Source organism: Microchirus variegatus (genome assembly GCF_963457635.1).
Source record: "Microchirus variegatus genome assembly, chromosome: 17".
NCBI classification, from domain to species: Eukaryota; Metazoa; Chordata; class Actinopteri; order Pleuronectiformes; family Soleidae; genus Microchirus; species Microchirus variegatus.
In genome coordinates, this window is record NC_139818.1 from 8,626,651 (window position 1) to 8,646,005 (window position 19,355).

At 38.9% G+C, this 19,355-nt stretch overlaps 1 protein-coding gene across 1 annotated transcript in view; it reads left to right on the top strand.

The window, feature by feature from the left end:
• Positions 1 to 19,355, top strand: part of LOC310939461 (protocadherin-15-like) — a gene marked incomplete at its 3' end in the record, with an annotated part of 234,158 nt that overhangs the window by 39,168 nt on the left and 175,635 nt on the right. Inside the window, exons 4-8 of the mRNA XM_083904226.1 lie at positions 1,378 to 1,538; positions 4,610 to 4,765; positions 11,918 to 12,037; positions 13,218 to 13,328; positions 18,215 to 18,385. Coding sequence (XP_083760352.1) covers positions 1,378 to 1,538; positions 4,610 to 4,765; positions 11,918 to 12,037; positions 13,218 to 13,328; positions 18,215 to 18,385 — 719 coding nt within the window. The remainder of the gene's footprint in view (positions 1 to 1,377; positions 1,539 to 4,609; positions 4,766 to 11,917; positions 12,038 to 13,217; positions 13,329 to 18,214; positions 18,386 to 19,355) is intronic.

The following is a 19,355-nucleotide window of genomic DNA, read 5'->3' on the forward strand; positions in this document are numbered from 1 at the left end:
TTTCGCCCCTTTTCTCTACACAGTTTCAGAGTACATTATTGCGAGACCACCATGAACATCCATCCGTCCATTCTTCTGTCCTTGCATTGTTCACCACTTTATCCTCACTGTCATAAAAACTCACCACTGAGATGGTTTTAAAATAATTTCACTACAAAGACTTCTCGTGTGTTAATATTTTGACACCGGTTTTAGTGCAACTGGTTTATTTTCATTAATTTTACATTTAAATTGCCTGCTGCGAGGACATCCGATACATTTTAATATTGCTGTGAGGCCGTCCGGTGTGTTTAAAATGTCCATGCTGCCACGAGGACGTCTAATGCATTTTAATGTTATTTTAACCCTGGTATGAGGAAATCCAATGCATATTTAACCCGCCATGATGACATCCAATGTGTTTTAACGTCATTTTAATTAGTCAAGACAGACGTCCAATATGTTTTAACATTATTTAAATGCTCATGCAGTGTATAGTCAAAGACTGTGTCAGAGTCAGGATGTGAACTTCACATGTTTTGGTTTGTGTGGAGGTTTTTATGAGATAAAAATCCAAGTGAGAAAAATAGCATCAGTGTTTCTTTTTTTTTATCACACTGTCACTCACAAATATTGTTATGAAATGCTGATATTTATCTGCTTCTCCAGCCTTTTCTTCCTTCTTGCGAAATTCCTTTGACCTCCCGTCCATCTAACTCGACTCGTGCCGACTTGATATTGACTGAGAGATAATATGCATTGCTTCAGGATATACAGCATATACAGTTCCCATTCAAATCATGTCTTGTCTCCCTGTTTGTGACATTTTCTCTCCACCTCCATCTCGCTTCTTCTCTTTCCCCCTGTCCATCTTTCAAAATGCTCATCATTCCCTCGCCTCAGAGTCAACTGGGTGAAATTAATCAGTACTGTCTGTCATATAAAAATTTGCAGTTTTATTTATTTCAAGGGGCTTTTTTTTTTTTGTAAAACATGCAAATGTATACATTGGAGTCAATTTGTCTCATCCTGGCGGGAATTGTGATTTCATTTTGGATTCCAGTTAGTAAAGAGAAATACAATATTCCCTTATGTGCATTGCCTCCACTGAATGAATTTGATTAAATTCCACATGCTTTTTACTGTCCATGTTCTTCTCCATGTAACTGCTTTTGTTCCTTGGCTACATATCCTTTCCAGGTATATTCAATACTTAATGGACTTAAAGGACAGCAGAGGGTTTGACTGTCTGTTGTTTCTGTCACTGATAAAATTAAAGCCATGTCTATATGAATGTATATATTTAGTTTTCTTGAGTTATGCTCTTGGAGGTAGACATTGTGTCTCTCCATCTCTAATGTTGGGTTAACGAGTTTGTCGTTCTTACTGTGTTCCCAGGGACACTGTTGGTGGAGAACATGCAGATAAACGGCATGGCCGAGGGTCCGGATCGTACGATTTCTCTTTCACTAAGGGATAACCACGACTACTGGGTGATTCTCGACCCTTCCAAACAAGCCCTCTATCTCAACAGCACTGGACGAGTTCTGGATAGAGATGTAAGTTATTTTAGGCTCAGGCTTTTTATTGTTTCAATTTGTTTTGCAACTTACACAAACTTATCATCATTGCTTGAGCATTTGGTGCGCACCAAACGTATTTGGTCCCTTGGTTTTGTTCGTTTGCGTTGGTGTGAATGTAATCTCGGTACTTTGGTGCGCACCAAATCAACCAGTCAGAGACCACCCCTACATGCAGGTCTCGCTTTATCTTCCCTACTTTGGTACGATTCCTCTGGTGTAAAAGCAACCAAACCAAATGGGAAGAAACGATGACCAATGCCAGCATCACAACAACACTCTGTTTAGTCACATGCCACGAACTGACAACAACACAAACGGGTCGCTTTCCCCTGACGTCACAGCCCACGCCACACTTGCATAAGCTCTGTTTAGCAAGCTTGCCGTTTGTATGACAACTTCATAACAAGCCTATGCCTCTCTGTATTCACATTAAAGATGAAAAATGTGTGGCTAGGCTCAGACCATGGATGTTTTATATGAACTGGATAGAGCACCGCTCCTTTGCTTCTTTTCATTTCTATGAAGCTGCTCACCCAGCGCATATGCCAAAAAAGTTTTTGACTTCCGCGTTTATTTCCGGGTTATGGGGCCCATAGAACATGCGCAGTGGTGTCACTACCATAATGCCTCTCAGCTATGTGAATGAGCCGTTCGCGTTATCGACTTGCTCGGCGCGTACATGAAAGGCGAAAAGCATGATGGGAGTACGCTAAGCGGAATTTTCATAAATACAGACATCACGTTAATTTCGGCTTTAACACCATGGATTTGTAAATAAATTAAAAACTAACGATAGTGAAGTGAATATAGTAAGCTGAAAAGTACAATGACGTATTAAAACGATCAATAAAAATTATTTACTTAATTGACCGTGGCTATTAGTTTAACTAAAACCTGCTTTGTCATAATATTTCAAAAAATGTAAACGAAACCCCCTCATTGTCTTCATTTATTCACATTTCTCATAAAGTTTTCATGTCGTACGGTTTCCTGACAGCAGCGCTGTTCCCGAGACGCCACATGACCGCGCTTGGCTGTGCTCGTACACAGCTGTGACGTCACTCTGAGAAATAAGATTTGTCTGGGCTTTTTATGGCCTTTAGGAATGTTTTTCGAATATAATATCCATGAATAAAAAATATAGAATATAAAGATCTATAAAAGCCTGTGTCCATGTCTCGAGGTGTCCTTTATATTTATATTGTTTTATAATGTGGATTTTTTTACTAAGTTTATTTAGTTTTTAAAAGCTATTTACAGTATGTTATTGTTCTCCTCCATGTTAATCAGGCACGTTAGTCTGGTTCCAGTGCCGATGGTCTTCGTGGTCTATTTTGGTTCATTCAGAACTATGCATATGTGAGCGCCAACCATACCCACGTCTGTTTGCTACATTGTAACATTTTTCTGACTGGTGTGGACCAAAGCAATCAAACTATGAGTGTGAAAGCTCCCTTAATTATAAACTAACTACTGCAGTACCTGATCAATATGTGTATTTTTCTATTGGTGTTTTTGTGTGTGTCACATTATCACGTTAACATTGATTAAATTACTAACTTCGAGAGTTGTCTATGTTCTTGAGTAAAATTCAGGAGGATGCATAGTAATGAACAGGCTGTGGTGTAATTGCTAACACCTTAAAGCGGAACTAGACCGGAAGTTCCTATTAACGCTGTTTTTTTGGTGTGTATCTGCGTCATTACCTTGTTTATGAAGCCCTGAAGGTTCAAAACAAACAGTTCAGCCACTGCTGAGAACGTTGTGTTTTATTGTAATCTCAAGGGCTCAACGAGATCACTGAAAATCCCGTAAGTGTTATGTAAGCAGCAGTTCTCCTGAACAACCGATCGTCCTGCTCCGGGCGGTAGTCCGGGCACATCCGGTTGCGTACATTGAACCGCAGAAGAAGAATAACGTCCGTTGTGGAGGTGTTTCACGAGCAACAGTGTCTTCTGACTCTGGGTCTGACTCCGGTTTAAAGTCATAAAAGGGACTGCGGCGGGGAGTCGTGACGAAGCTATTTTTAAACACTGTTAAAACAATGTTTTGATAATGAGGAGCAGTGCATCCACCGTTCCAGAGGGGGGCGCTGCGCTTCTGAGAACGGATGTGCTGGATAGTACTGGCCAATCACAAGACTCTGTCTTCTGGGGGTTAAAGTTCACTCTGAAATCTCGCAGCAGAAAAACACCGTCAGAAAAGAAGATTTCTATCGGCTCGTTTACAGCAACTAGGAGGTTTCTGACCATAAAAACAAGTTAATGTATGTAAGTAGACCTCCATAACTAACATTTATGTGCAACAGGACCACTCTATGTGACCTTTAAACACCAAAACCCCCCCTTAATACTTTCCAAAAAACACTGAAGCCTACAATGCTACACTCATGGTGCCCACAAAAGCTCATGCAGCATTTTGATGGAGGTAAATTATTTTTGTCTCCGCCCCCCTGCACTGCTGCTGTATACACACAAACGTTAAGTCTGATGTTGCTTGCTGCTCATGAAGACCAAACAGAAGCAGAAAAATAACTTTTACAACAACAAAAATCACCAAATGACATACCCGTAGCACCCTTTCATTATAGTGAGCATGAAGTGTAATCAAAGAGTACTTGACTTTTGCATCCCCTCTTTTTTTGTATAGCTTTGGAGGAATCTGGCACTGACAATGATGCATGCACACTTCCCTTTAGTAGAATCAGCAACAGCTGTCTATGCAGCAAAGGAAAGGGAAAATGCTCTAAAACACTGTTGGCCGATAAATGTCTGAAAGCATGGGCATATTGGGAGATTGCTTTGGGTCATTTGGTGTGACTGCTCAAATGGTGGCAGGAGCACAGGACAGAAAGCCTATCCCACAACTTCATCAACAAGCTTTTTATTCTCGTGATTGTGCGTACTACAGCTTTAATCCTCCTTTTGCACCAAATGTATAATACACAAAGCTGATACTCTTGGAAGTAATACTTGTATCTTTTTCATTTTACTTTCACTTCTCTATTAACCTCTGTCTGCTTCTCTCTGTCTTCATTTCTCCCTCAGCCTCCCTCATTTATTCAGTCCATCGTGGTTCAGGTGCAGTGTACCAATGAGCTAATAGGCACAGTGATTCTACACGAGGTCCGCATTGTTGTCCGAGACCGAAATGACAACAAGCCGCGTTTCCAGCAGCCGAGATACTACGTCGCTGTCAGTGAGGTAAACACACACACACACACACACATGCAGCTGGTCACCACGAATCGCAGTTGACTTCATATTTCTTTCCAGTTATCTCAGCCACTTTTGAGAAAAAAGTAATCTTATTGTGACTATGATACTTAATTATCTTTGAATAATTGATTTATCCTGCAGGGCATGCTAGGGATATAAAATTATAACACAGTTTGCTCCTGACTGATGATGATGGATTATTTTTTAAAAGCTATTTTGCAATTTACTGAACAGTGAAGACAAAAACTTAGATTAACAGATGATTATACAAAGGATTGTTTGTAAAATTGCACACTTTGGACTTTGGAATGCTTGGATTTTTTTTTAAGTAAGAGCCTTCAAAATGGTATTCAAATGTTTTCGCTGACCTTAACTTACATCTCCTGTTCTTCAGATTGTGATTTTTTTGGCTTTGTTGCACCCTCCTGCACCCACATGGTTTCACGCTGTACTCATTATATGCTTCACTGTTATTTGTTCCAATGTGTCTTAAAAAGCTTTGTCACAGCCCCATCCAACATACTGATTTAATTTTTACACTGCAGAAGCCGAAAGCTCAATCACAGAGATACATGTGTTGGACAGTTATCCTCTAGGTATTGAATAAGGCATATATTTAAATAGGCTATATCCAAGATGTGCAACTAGTGTTTAAAATAGGTACTGCAACCCTAATTATAGGGTTAAATAACTGACATCATTGTCATTTTATGACATCTTACCTGAATTCATTTTTTACATACATCTCCAGTAACGACATTTTCAATTGTCAAAATGTGCATCACGGTAAGCAGAGTTTTTGGAGAAGCTGCGGGAAAATGATCTAAATCCGTGATTCTGCAGCTTCTGCAATTGTCTTTACGATGCCAATCCCACAGTCGCTGTCCTTAGTTGCCCCGGGAAGAAGAATTTAACTAGACGAGGTTCAGACTTTAACTGGACAAGGATACATGCAGCCACACTGCCAACACAACCTCAGCAGGCCCTCTAGAGTATCTCATTATACAGTCTTCCCCAAGCCTGTCCAACTCAATCTGTCTCTTCAGCCTCTCTCTTTCCCTCTCCTTCGTGGCTTCTCTTCTGTTTTTGTAGGTTTTCCCCTCGACAGCCGCTCACACACCTCCATGCCCTCGCACCACTCCCTGCTCTTCATTATGTCACCTTTCCTTAATCCTTCCTCCTTTCTTCTGCCACACTCTATATACTACTTCTGTGACTCTGTTTTATTTCCTCCTTCGCCCCTCTGACTTTACACGCTCCAGTTTCTTCCCAACTCTGATAAAGTTCACTTCAATGACCACTGTGCAACTTGTGGAGGAAAATCCAATATGTGTCAAGGCTGCACTGTGAGGAGCTTGTGCATTATGGGCTAATATGATTGAATGTTGTGATGAGCAGTTCAGTTGCAATAAAAAACAAATTAATATTGCAATGATGAGACATTTTCATAAACCATGCAGCCCTAGTATGTGCCATACTGTAGAGAATGTGGTCAATATAAAGATTCTCATTTTATAAATGTAATATAATAATTGTCACTAGAGCAGTTTTCTGTCTAAACCTGGCTGTTACTGTTTGTACAGCCAAATACAGTGGTATGCAAAAGTTTGGGCACCCCTGTATATTTTCATGATTTTCCTTTATAAATCATTGGTTGTTTGGATAAGAAACTTCAGTTAAATATATCATATAGGAGACAAACCAGTGATATTTGAGAAGTGAAATAAAGTTTATATGATTTACAGAAAGTGTGCAATAATTATTTAAACAAAATTAGGCATGTGCATAAATTTAGGCACACTTGTCATTTTATTGATTTCAATACCTTTAGCACTAATTATTGGAACTCCATTCATGAGAAACGGTATTTAAGGACGCCAATTGTAAGTGTTTCTCCTCTTTGCATATTCTCTGAAGAGTGGCAACATGGGAGCCTCAAAACAACTCTCAAATTACCTGAAAACAATGATTGTTCAACGTCATGGTTTAGGGGAAGGATACAGAAAGCTATCTCAGAGATTTAAGCTCTCAGTTTCAACTGTGAGGAACATTGTGAGGAATTGGAAGACCACAGGCACAGTTCTAGTTGAGGCCTGAAGTGGCAGACCAAAACAAATCTCAGATAAGCAGAGGTGAAAGATGGTGAGAACAGTCACTGTCAACCCACAGACCAGCTCCAAAGACCTACAACATCATCTTGCTGCAGATGGTGTCACTGTGCATCGTTCATCTATTCAGCGCATTTTACACAAGGAGATGCTGTATGGAAGAGTAAGTAAAGTAATTATTGCACACTTTCTGTAAATCATATTATTTATTTCACTTCACAAATATCACTGCCTTTGTTTCCTATATGATATATTTAACTGAAATTTCTTATTCAAACAAGCAATGATTTCTAAAGGAAAATCATGAAAATTTACAAACTTTTGCATACCACTGTATTTAATAAGTAGCGTGAGTTGCCTCCAGGTATCTATACCTATACATCTAAACATGCCCCTGAACAGGATGTCGCTTACATAGCCAGGAGGTTAATCAGTTTTATTAATTAAAGCACCACATGAAGTGGCATAGCCAAACCAACATTATCGACAACAGACCCATACATTTTTTTTACTTTAAATACACAAAAACAGAGTTTGCAGCTGAGTGTGTAGCGGCAGGGATGAGGGTCAGTACCTCTAAATTGAAGGCCATGGTTCTCAGGAAACCGATGGATTGCCTACTCCGGGTAGGAATGAGTCTCTATCACAGGTGAAGGAGTTTAAGTATCTCGGGGTCTCGCTCGCAAGTGAGGAAACGAAGGAGAGTGAGATTGGCCAGAGAATCGGAGCAGCAGTTTTGACGAAAAGGGAACTGAGCCAAAAGGCAAAGCTTGACCTTTGTTCCTACCCTTATGAGCGATGGGTCATGACTGAAAGAACAAGATCGCAGGTACAAGTGTATGGAATGGGGTTTTCTCAGGAGGGTGGCCTTGGTCTCCCTTAGTGATAGGGTGAAGTCATTCAGGAGTCGGTTGAGTTGTTCCTGGCACGTCCAACTGGGAGAAGACCTTGACATGGACTAAGGACTGGGTGGAGAGAGTATACCCTCGCCTGCCTGGGAGCGCCTAGGGTTCCCCCAATCAGAGTTGGATGATGTAGCCAGTAAATGGGAAGTCTGGGGCTCTCTGCTGGAGCTGCTAGCCCGCAATTTGATCTTGGATAAGTGGTGGATGGATGATGGATGGATGGATGAATAGAATCTTAAGATTATGTGTGCAAACCTACATAGCCCTAAAGTGGCCTTTATGGAAGTGTACAGTTTATTGAGGGAATTAAAATGTTGCTCTCATTTGGTGAGCTTAAATATGAGTGAAGTATTGGTATTGGAATTTTTTTATTTTATTTTCAACTTTGCACTTTTGTACCTGTGTCTATATTTCCATGTCAACCACTCATGGATACTATTTTTTGTTATCTGTCCAGCTTGGAGGACAGGCTTTTTGGATTTTGTGTAGACTGCGTTCTTGTGATTCAAAGAAGGTGAAGCCTTTGTCCAAACAGAAAAGCAGATGTATTGTGATAGGAATACAGGATTGCTGATCAGGCAGGCTGCACTATTGTCCAAAGCCCCTTTTCCACTGGTTAGAAAACCCACGAACATCAGTCTGCAATGAGAATAGATACTATCAGCAATCACTCCTGGATTAGATGACGCTGCAAAGAATTACAGCTTTTTATCAGCTCGGGCTTCAGTTGACAGTTCTGTAAACATGACTCCCAATAGTCCAAAACAGTTGCATCTACTCATTTATTTTACCAGCTACATTGCACAGTCTGCACTGCTCTGCATCTTTGCCATTGTGATTTGCACCTTTCAAGCCCCAATCTAGTCTTTCAATCTTTCGCTACTGAGTCAGAAACAGGGAACAAAGTGAAGGATGGAAGTCCAACCACCATGAGACTGTCGCTGTTATGGTGCTGAAAGTTGGTTGTTTAGAGCACATTTGTGATGTGAAATCATATAACAAAGTAGCTATAGTGTTCTGGTATGCTGGCTGAGGACAACCTGGAAGTAAGAAGATATTAAATGAGCTTCTGCTTCTCACTTGCTTTAGGTCAGTAAATATTTTCCTGAGGAGTTAATGGTCTCAATCACTAGTCTCACGTCTTCTTCAATAGAACACAATGTCACTTTTGTAACTTTACATTTAGAGGAAAATATATGATAAATACGGCACATACACGGTGAGGGGAGGATGAGCTTAGTTGCAGGGGTTGCAAGACCGTATGGTTTTGGTCAAGGGTGACCCCACACTCGCATCAGAATCAGAATCAGAATACTTTGTTAATCCTCAGAAAAATCAGATGGACAAAATGATCGGCTCTCAATGGGAGAGTACTAATTTTTCAAAAACTTGCATTTATTTTGTTGGTTTAAAGAGGTAAAATTGCATTGCCCCATGATGCCTTACCACCTGATGCAAAATGTTATTTTAATAATAATAACTGCCTACAATGCAGTTTATGAGCTCCTTGAATAAGTTTTCAGTTTCAAGGTGATCCCTGCATGCCGCTGATTTCCTGAGCTGCCACCCAGGCCTGAGTGTGGAATAGTTTCATTAGAGCAGCATCCAGCAGTGGCATAAAGTGACAGCATGAGACTTTTTTGAAGACCATTGTGAGATGAGTGGGAGGCATAGATAACCCTCTGGAGGGAAATGATGTAACAAATCACCAGAGCAGCAGCTACATTAAACTTAATCTCAAATGTTGCCTGTGCTGGAGATTAGAGTGAAATTGTGACACCTAATCACAGATCCCTAAGCAAAGGCTAAAGAACAAAAAATAAATAAAATACAACACAGCATTGCTCAGCACTGTTCTTTCTGCCAAATGCTGTCAGACTGAGATTTTTTCTCGGAAGTACTTCAATCAAACTTAATGTCTCGTTTTGCATATGTTTTGCATGTTATTAATTTTTTTTGTTTTTTGTTTTTTTAAATTAAGTGAGTTACTACTGAATATATTGTTGTACTACTTCAAGAAAAGTAATGAAATGCTAGTTAATGCAATGAAAGGCTTATATGACATTGTATTTTATGCACACAGAAAAAGGAAATCACAAACGCAAGTTGTGTTCATATAATATTTAATGTTCATTTTAATTAAATGTACTTAATTAGTGTGTGACCATGTTACAAAGTATTTTTATAGTTCATTCCATCCTAATAAAAACTGCAAGTTGGATATTACTGACATGACATTTCATGTACAGTTTTGTAAATAATTATAGAAATTTTATATCTCATCAGATATAGATTTTTCTTTCTATAACAGCTACTTTCACCATTAAAAGGTTAAATTTAGGTTTCTTTTAATTTGAAGATTATTAGGGTATGAGCTCACAAAGTTATGAAGGACCCTATTTCGAGAGCTTAAACATGCACCAAAAACTCACAGAACTTGAGCATGCGGCAGTTGCGGTGAAACTTTACGTCTGAAAGTGATTTAGGGAATGGGCGTGGTCAATCGGAAATTGGAAGGGCTAAGGTTTAAGGTACATGTACGGAAGTTGGAACACACTTTTATCAGGTTGGGACAGTCCAAAAAAATCAATGATGGACTAAACCCAACAGGAAGGCCAACATTTTGGTTTGATTATGGTCCTGTGCTGAAGACGTCTATGTGAAAATATTCCATTTTGTAAACAGCGCCTTCTGGTGTTACACAAAAGTGGCCACCATGTAAAAATTGTCTTCAAAGCAGAGGGGGCGGTGCTCTGTCCAGTTCATATTATACATCTATGGTCTGCAAGCATTGACCTCCCAACAGGAAGTCCAACATCCGAAACAGGAAGTTAACTGTAACTTTGCCATACATTGACCAATCTGCTCAAAATGTCCTTTGTGAGACAAGGGAACTGCTCTGAACATGTCGGCCATTTTAAACAGGAAGTGCTGTGTAACTTTATTGTACATTGATCTGCTCAATACTTCATATAAGTGAAACAAGGGACCCGATGTGATGCCGTTCCTCCACACCCCGACCCATTCAGAACTGCTTGCAGTACTATCTGCATTCATTTCAAAATATTACGTGTGTGTATTTAAATTAATATCTGTAGTTTTTTTTTCTTTATTCTTTTTTTTTAATCTTTGAACATATAAAGTATCATCTATCTTGTGGTGATGCATTATTGTTTTGGATTTCCTTTGAAAGTGTTCTTCTGCTTAATAAAGTAAAAGAAAAGAAAATGCAAGGTGAAATAACCTGTCTGAATCCTTATAATATATTATTACCGTAATTATATGGTTTTGGCAAATAAAAAATGGTTTGTATTTATATAGCGCTTGTAATTACAGTTTTGCCATTCACCCACTCAATCAAATTCACTTACACATTTATACATTTATACATGCAACACATTTCCTATCACTCATCTTTCATACCCATTCACATACTGCATGTACAGCAACGTGGGGTTAAGTGTCTTGCCCAAGGACACATCGGCATGCAGACTAGTGGAGCCGGGAGTTGAAAGACAACTTACTGAGCTACCATCGTGGTTCTGTTCCTTTTTTTTTATTTTTCTTAAATCAAAACCTCAAAGTAAATATGTCCGGACCGCCTTTTGTGACGAGCGCCACGTGTGATTTTTCTCTAACTCTATTTCCCACTTTTACTCATCTCTTTTATGAGATGAGGTGATGAGGTGTAGCAAATATCCCTGGTGATAAGATGGAAAGAGACTGAGACACAGAGTGTAGCGAGAACACCGCACAAACCAGGCAGCCTGTGTTTCATTTTATTGCCAGTGCAAATGAAAGGACACAAACGGCTCCATGCTGATCCTGTTTCTCCAGCTTGAGTCGAGCACATTCAACATAAAACAGATTTTTCTTTTCCGTGTGTTTAGTAGAAACAGTTGGATACCGAGACCTCCCATGACCAAATGCATATGAAGAGTTTTAGTTTTTAATGTGTCCTCTTTTCATCGTGCCACATACTGTCTGTACAATGAAACATGACAAGACGCAACAGTGTGCGATGAAAGCTCTTCGTTGTCAGCAGTACCGAGTCTGACAGTGTTTGACGACATCGTCGTGTGAACTTGTCGAGAGACGTATTGAGAATCCTGTTGTGTTTTCAGCTGACGCCAGTGGGAACCACCATTTTCTCTGGGTTCTGGGGGAACAACGGAGCTGCAGACATCGATGATGGTCCAAATGGACAGATAGAGTATACGATCCAATACAACCCAAAGGACCCGGTAGGTTTTTCCATCAGAATCCTTCACCTTAACCTTTCTCTGGTGAACCCTCGCTTATTTCAGTGAGCAGTGTATTTTAACTGCTCTTATAGTAACACATATTAGCACAAGATTTTGTTTACACTGTTGTAGGTTGTGTCCTCGCTTATGCTCTCTGGCAGGGGTGTCAAACGTATGGTCCATCACACCAATCACAGGATAAATTTGTCATTGTGAAATTTCATAATGCAAAATACTATATTTTTCAGTTCCAGATACCTGTGACTTAAGTGTTGTGCCTTAATCTCTGTAAGTTGTAATGCATATGTATAAACGGTCAACTTAGGCGTAATATTGTTGAAATTGCCTTTATTTTTCTCAAGAAAATGTGTAATAGGTTTTGTGAAAGATGCTTGCTTAAATATAACAAAGCCATATATGCTTACATTTTTTTTATTGTCTTTCTTACAAAAGAAGGTTAGAATTTAAAAACACAAATAACTAAATTTTCTTAAAAACTATTTTGTGGAGGATGGACCTTGACGATGTTTAATGTGTTAGTTCAAATCATGCTTTTAGCGAAGGAAGAAGAGTCACTTATTACAAACCTCACACAAAAAAATAAGCTTTCTACCATTATCTTGATATATAATAAAAGTAGCATGAACCAACAAATGTGAAGCATAGTAATATTCAAACACAACATATAAACCCCATAAAACTATTATATACTAATCATGTTAATTGTCATGCAAGTGTTGTTGCACAGGATAACAATGATATACATTTGTAAAAGCTTGATTATAGGTAAAGAAAAATGCGATATCTTTATGTCTATACCCCTTTTTTATGTTCCCACAACTTCCCAGTGGAGTAATTTGGGTGAACCATTATATTAAATCCTGTTGTATTGTGTGAGTGTGAACACCGGAATTAAGAACATGACTGAGTGCAGCAGTGACGCACACAGCTGTTTTTTGTCTTTAGTATTTCAATGTTAAAAGCCATGACACACTCTGCATTCATATTGAATTCATAAATAATTGGATAGAGGAATGGAGCCACGTCGACAGTCCCCCGACCATCATTTCATATTTGAACTTTAATAACTTTAATAATCCAAACACATCAGACAACTGACCATTGACCCTGTTAGTGACTCACAGTGTTTGTGTTTGCAATGTATCTGTGTGCATTCCAGACAGCCAACAGAACCTTTGACATCCCCCTGACACTGTTTGGCGCCGTTGTTCTCAGAGAGAGACTCAACTATGAGGAGATAACACGGTACCTGGTCATCATACAAGCTAACGTAAGTGCTTTTCTGATTTCTTTCTTTTTTTAATCCTTTAATTAAGATTATGTCGTCATTGTACATTTCTGCAAACCATATATTTGTGTGAGTTTTTGGCAGAAATTAGTGTGATGATGATATGTAGAAACAGCAAGTAAACAGTGGTTGGGGTTAAGGGAAAAAGGCCTCCTGGTTAGGGCTACAAAAATCTATTTCTTTTTTCTATGAAGGGTCAACATTTTCTTCATAAAAACACAAACCATTGTAGGGTGAAAAACAAACAAACAAAACACAAAATTTGTTGAACCACTCCTCAATGTCCCATTACATCTGTGAGGGAAGGACGATCTTCCTGCCAACTAAGGAATCTCCTAAAGAAAGGGAACCAATAACAAGCAGGGGTTTTTTTTTTCCCTGGCGTGCGAGAGGAGAGGGATTAACGTAATGAAGACGGAGGAAGTGACGTCTAGCAGCTTTTGTATACGACCATTAGGGTGACCACCAAAGTCAAAAGCACTTGTCTTCCGATTCAAATGCTCCACAGAGCTTCCCAGGCAAAAAAGTCGTCAGGACGTTTGTTGTCATGTTTTCATTCTGCATACGTCATCGGGTTCGATCGGTTGTAGGACTTTCCAGTTGTGTACAGAGGCACCTCTTGCAGCTATTGAACTATGAGCTATATTACTTTAGAAAACTTGGTAAGATACATGAAACCATTTTTTTCCAGGATGTCGCATTCAAACATTTTTATGTTCAAAATGTACAAATGTAAATTAGTTTGCGGAAAGTGAAAAAAAAAACAAGCTTAGAAAAACATTAAAAACAAAAAAATGTAAGTCCTATTCATGTAAAAGTCTTTGCTCTTGTTTTGATTGAAATCGCTGCCTACCTGTCTCTTGTCATATCACACCGTTTATGACATTACTTTTCTGTGATTGTCAGTCTGTTTATCCTCCTCATCATCTCTTAGTGTGTCTTGTTCACACTGAGTGCGTGCTATGGAGCTGCTGCTGTGTTTTTACACTTTGATAATTTCATAATATAATTTTAATTCATTCGCTCAGGGTTGTCCGCCTATTCGTGACAGGGCATATAACATATCTAAAAATAAAAAGTCAGGTTTTCATTTAGGGCCTGAAATAGAAGAATATCTATAGGTATAGAGTAAAATATATGCAGACTATGTTGGAGTGCAGCCTGGACTTGTGCTGTTTGTGTTTACATTTTTATTGTCATGATACAATTTCAAACTACTTCAGCTCTGCTGAGTCAGCCTTAAGGGAGCTATAAGTGCATCCTTAATTATTACTAATGTCTTTTGTAATATAATTGTTTCCTTTTTTTATTATTATTTTACAGCAGCACACCATAATGTTTTATTTATAAGAGTAGTTTACAATATACTGCATTCCCCTCAACTTCTAAATGAGACTCTGGGGGGAGGAGGCACCACAGCAAAATATTTCACTCGCTGATTGCACCGTTAAGGACGTCATCGTGACATGAAGAGATTGCTGACAGATCTCGAGGAAATACCCCCAAAATGTCTGAAAAAACCATTTAATCAAAAAAAGTGAAGTAGAATCAACATTAGACTGAGAGAATCAAAAGCTGCTTGAAAGCCTGACCCAGTCATTGATCATCTTAATACAATATTAAGAGTGTTTTAAAGGGGCTGGGTGTTTGCAGAATATAAATTCTCCTGCCTGTTGGAATAAGACTCTGTCATTGAAGTATTGTTACTTTAATTGTGACTTTATTTATGACAGAATTATATTATTTTATGGCTGTTTATGTCACTGTATATCTGAAGAAACGCATTAATTAACAGCCAAATGACAACAGACTTTTCAAAATTTGCAAATGAGAATTTTTTTGTTTTCATTTTTTGGTTTGTTTGTTTTCCCTAAAGCTTGCACGTGTTCATTAAATTATTACTTACATCTTGTAGTTTCCCTGATTTAGTTAGTTTGCAGCAAGATAGGTGTGTCAAACTCAAATGACCGTCTAATCTGATCAAGAGGGGGTGGTCTCGAGGAAAGAAAGTGGGGAAAAAACAGCAGTTACTCATGATACGTCACAGAATTTCAAAGAAAAAGTGTTTGTTTGATATGGAATGATTGTGTCATCCACATTATTAACATGATGCAAAATCAAAATCAGATAAATCTCAAATTAATTTAATAACAACATAGACATCTGTAATCAAAACACCCAACACACTTTTATATGTAATATAATTTAATGTTGATATGATACATTTAATAATGTATAATGACGTGCTGATTTTAAAGGAAGAGCAGGTGGCAGTACATGTTTTCATTATAAGTGGTAAATGGTTTGTATTTATATTGCGCTTTTCTAATATGATATTAAGTGGGGGGACGCAAATGATCAATTGGGGACAACACTGGTTAACTTGAAGTAAAAAATGAAAATACAGCAGTTTAAACTGACCAGTCAGAGGAATGTTATGTCTGAACAATGTGAATTTGCTGCGATGCTACCTTTACGGTATTTGAACTGAATTTAAGAAGTAGCAGCCTATTTGAAAACTGGCAAGAACGTTACAGCGAGGGTTACAAGGCTGGTGTTCGATCATGGCAGTGTTGCGACCCCTCCAATGTTGAGGAGGTACTATGAGGTAATGGAAAGTCCAACTGGGATCCAAACTGATGACATTCTTGCTGTGAGGCAGCAATGCTAGCCACTGTACCACTGTACCAAGACGTTAATATAATGCACAGCCATAAATAGTTAATTGTCTCATATTTTATGAAACCACACAACACATCCTTTAAGCATTGGATAAAGTCACTATAGATAACATCTGAAATAAAAGGATGAAATGTGGAGGTTGCATCAATCTTAAATCTTACAATATCAGTCATTACAGCTTGACATCAATCTTGAGAGGGAGTAAGGTATTTCACAACTGAAACCTGCTTTCTTTGGCCTCAGCAGTCCTATGGTTTCTCTTCTAAATAAAAGCCTATACTTTTACTGTGTATGACAAGGTCACACAAGCATTTGCTCCTTTTGCAGAGGAAAAATGTATTCAAATTCTTTCCTTTCTGAATTAAAAGATGATGGGCCACCTAGCAAAGTGCTCAGTCAGGCAAAATGATAAGAGCTGCATCTTCTCAATGAAAATGATCGATAATGTTATTTTTTAAACTTAAAGGTCACATAGATTGGTCCTGTTGCACATAAATGTTAGTTATGGAGGTCTACTTACATACATTAACTTGTTTTTATGGTCAAAAACCTCTTAGTTGCTGTAAACGAGCAGATGGAAATCCTCTTCTTGTGATTGGCCAATACTATTCAGCACATCCGCTCTCAGAAGCACAGCTCCCCCCTCTGGAACGGTGGATGCACTGCTCCTGATTATCAAAACATTGTTTTAACAGTGTTTAAAAATAGTTTCTTCACGACTCCCCGCCACAGTCCCTTTTATGACTTTGACCCGGAGTCAGACCCAGAGTCAGAAGACACTGTCGCTCGTGAAACACCTCCACAACGGACGTTATTCTTCTTCTGCGGTTCAATGTACGCAACCGGATGTGCCCGGACTAGTGCCCGGAGCAGGACGATCTGCTGTTCAGGAGAACCGCCGTTTTACGTAACTATTACGGGATTTTCAGAGATCTCGCTGAGCCCCGAGATTACAATGAACACAGCATTCTCAGCAATGGCAGACCTGTTTGTTTAGAAACTTCAGGGCTTCATAAACAAGGTAATGACGCAGCTACACACCAAAAAAAACAGCGTTAATAGGAACTTCCGGTCTAGGTCAGCACAGTAGACGGGAATTTGGTTGCATTGTATTATTTGGAACAACCCTTGATGGATTTTTCCAGTCACAAAAAGCCACAAGAAGCCACCAGAGGCCACCACTCTAAGACAACCCCTTCCTCTAAAATGTCACAAAATATAAGGGCAAATATGTATTTACGATATGTATTTACGACGAACTATGACTAGTTCATTCAGAATCAGCTGATTATCACAGATTGTCCTATGTGATTTTATTCAAATACATTCCTGCAGCAGTATGGTGCATTAAAACAAGTGGAAGCTCAGAGCAGAATGTGTGTATTTAGCTGGTCTGGAAATGAGCTTCCCCTGTTTCAAAGACCAGCAACCACCACTGAACTGTGTACTGTGATGGTAATTTACTTGCAAAAAAGTTGGAGAAGTGGTTAGCAATGTGGCTCAACATGCTGATTCTGCACAAGGTTCATTTGAGACAAACTAAATCATAGACCAATCATTGTGCAGAAATATGGAGGTTGTTTCCCATATTAAAGCCCAGGAAGTAGGATGCAATAGCGTTTCAACTGGTTGCAAAAAGAACTTGGTTTGAATGGAAGTCTATGGGGAAATGAGTCTACTTCTCATTTAACTTAAAATATCAATATTAATGGTGTCAATCACTCGTTTCCGGTATTCTTTAATAGAACATAATTTCAGCGTTGTACATTATGTGACCATTTAGAGGGAAATGAAAGTGTGATTGACAGCCGGGTATTGCACAATAGGTGTGACTTATTGTGTGAATTCCTGGTTTCAAAAGTGTAATGATGCTCGTCAAAGCTGTAGGAAGAATAATTTTAACATTGTTCTATGTCACTAATACCATATTTAGGATTTTTTTGACTCAAGTTTTAGTTTTCTTCTTTTGCAGATATCCAATTTCTGCCAGTATCAGAACAATATACCAAGTATCGTATAGGAAAGGGAGGGAGTGACAGGTGGATTCCTCCATTTGTTTCACTTAGCAGTCTTACCATTAGATGTCACTATTTCTTTATACTGAATCTTGAAATAGTCGCAGCATCGGGCAAAAAAAAAATTGGTGACATTTATTCCATTTTCTTCTTCTTTTTCTTTCTCTTAAGGACCGAGCCCCCAACCCCAGAGAGCGTCGTACAGCCACCACCACTCTCACTGTGGACATACTGGATGGCGATGACTTGGGTCCCATGTTTCTACCTTGCACACTGGTGGGAAACACTCGTGACTGTAGTCCCATCACGTATAAGGCAAATGTGCTGGAGCTGACCGAGCCGGTAAGTGTGTGTCCTGTATATAAATGTATACTGTATTATATTCATATTTTTGGTGCAGGGGCTATGGTTCTGTCTGTGTCACTGTGGATATGTATTGTTGTGCTACTGTTTTCCCTCAGTGGACAAATAGGCCTTATATACTGGCTGTATATGTGAGCCTGTGGCTTTGTATTTACACTCCTGTTCCGACTGCACATTTGTGATGTTAATTATTTTTCAGAAATAGATTAAGATGGATAGCTAGAGCTGATGTTTTATAAATAACATCATACTCACAGTTCTGTGCACTTGCCTATTTAAACATTTTAGAATACCCTAATAATCTACTGCCCCTTAACTCTTAAGCATTCAGACATGGGGTAATGTGTCTTGATTACTCCTAAAGTTTAACTTCAGGCATACAACTTGACATTGTTAGACTTTGAATCAGAAAAAATTGATCCTAGGTAGAAATGTGGCTTACAGGTATAACTAAAACAAAATAGTTTGTGACAACATGTGCATTTTGATATGTGTTTAAGTACAATATATCCCATGGGAATCGAGGGAAAGCCCAAAGTCTATTTTCATATAAAGCCGTCTTGTTGAGACAAAAAAGTAAAAAAAAAAAAAGTATGCTTGATGTCCTCCAATGTTGTTTCATGTTAGGTTTCATGGTAGTTGCACTGGTACGATGTCATGCTACACGGTCTTTGGGCACAGCCCCCATCTGGCATTGACATGTAAAAGTACTGTTCTCAGTCAAAACGCAAGCCTGACCAGGGATTTTACCATTTCACACTGTACTGAACTTTACCAAACCCAACCCTAACATGAAACACAGCAGTGTTCACTCTGGGTGTCATTTAAAGTGAAATTGTAGAGACCATCCCCCAACCAAACGCAACTAATGAATCATATGTAGGATTTCAACCAATTGAAATGTTTTTAAAATAGGCGCCCCTAGTGGGAGTATACATAACAGCAATCT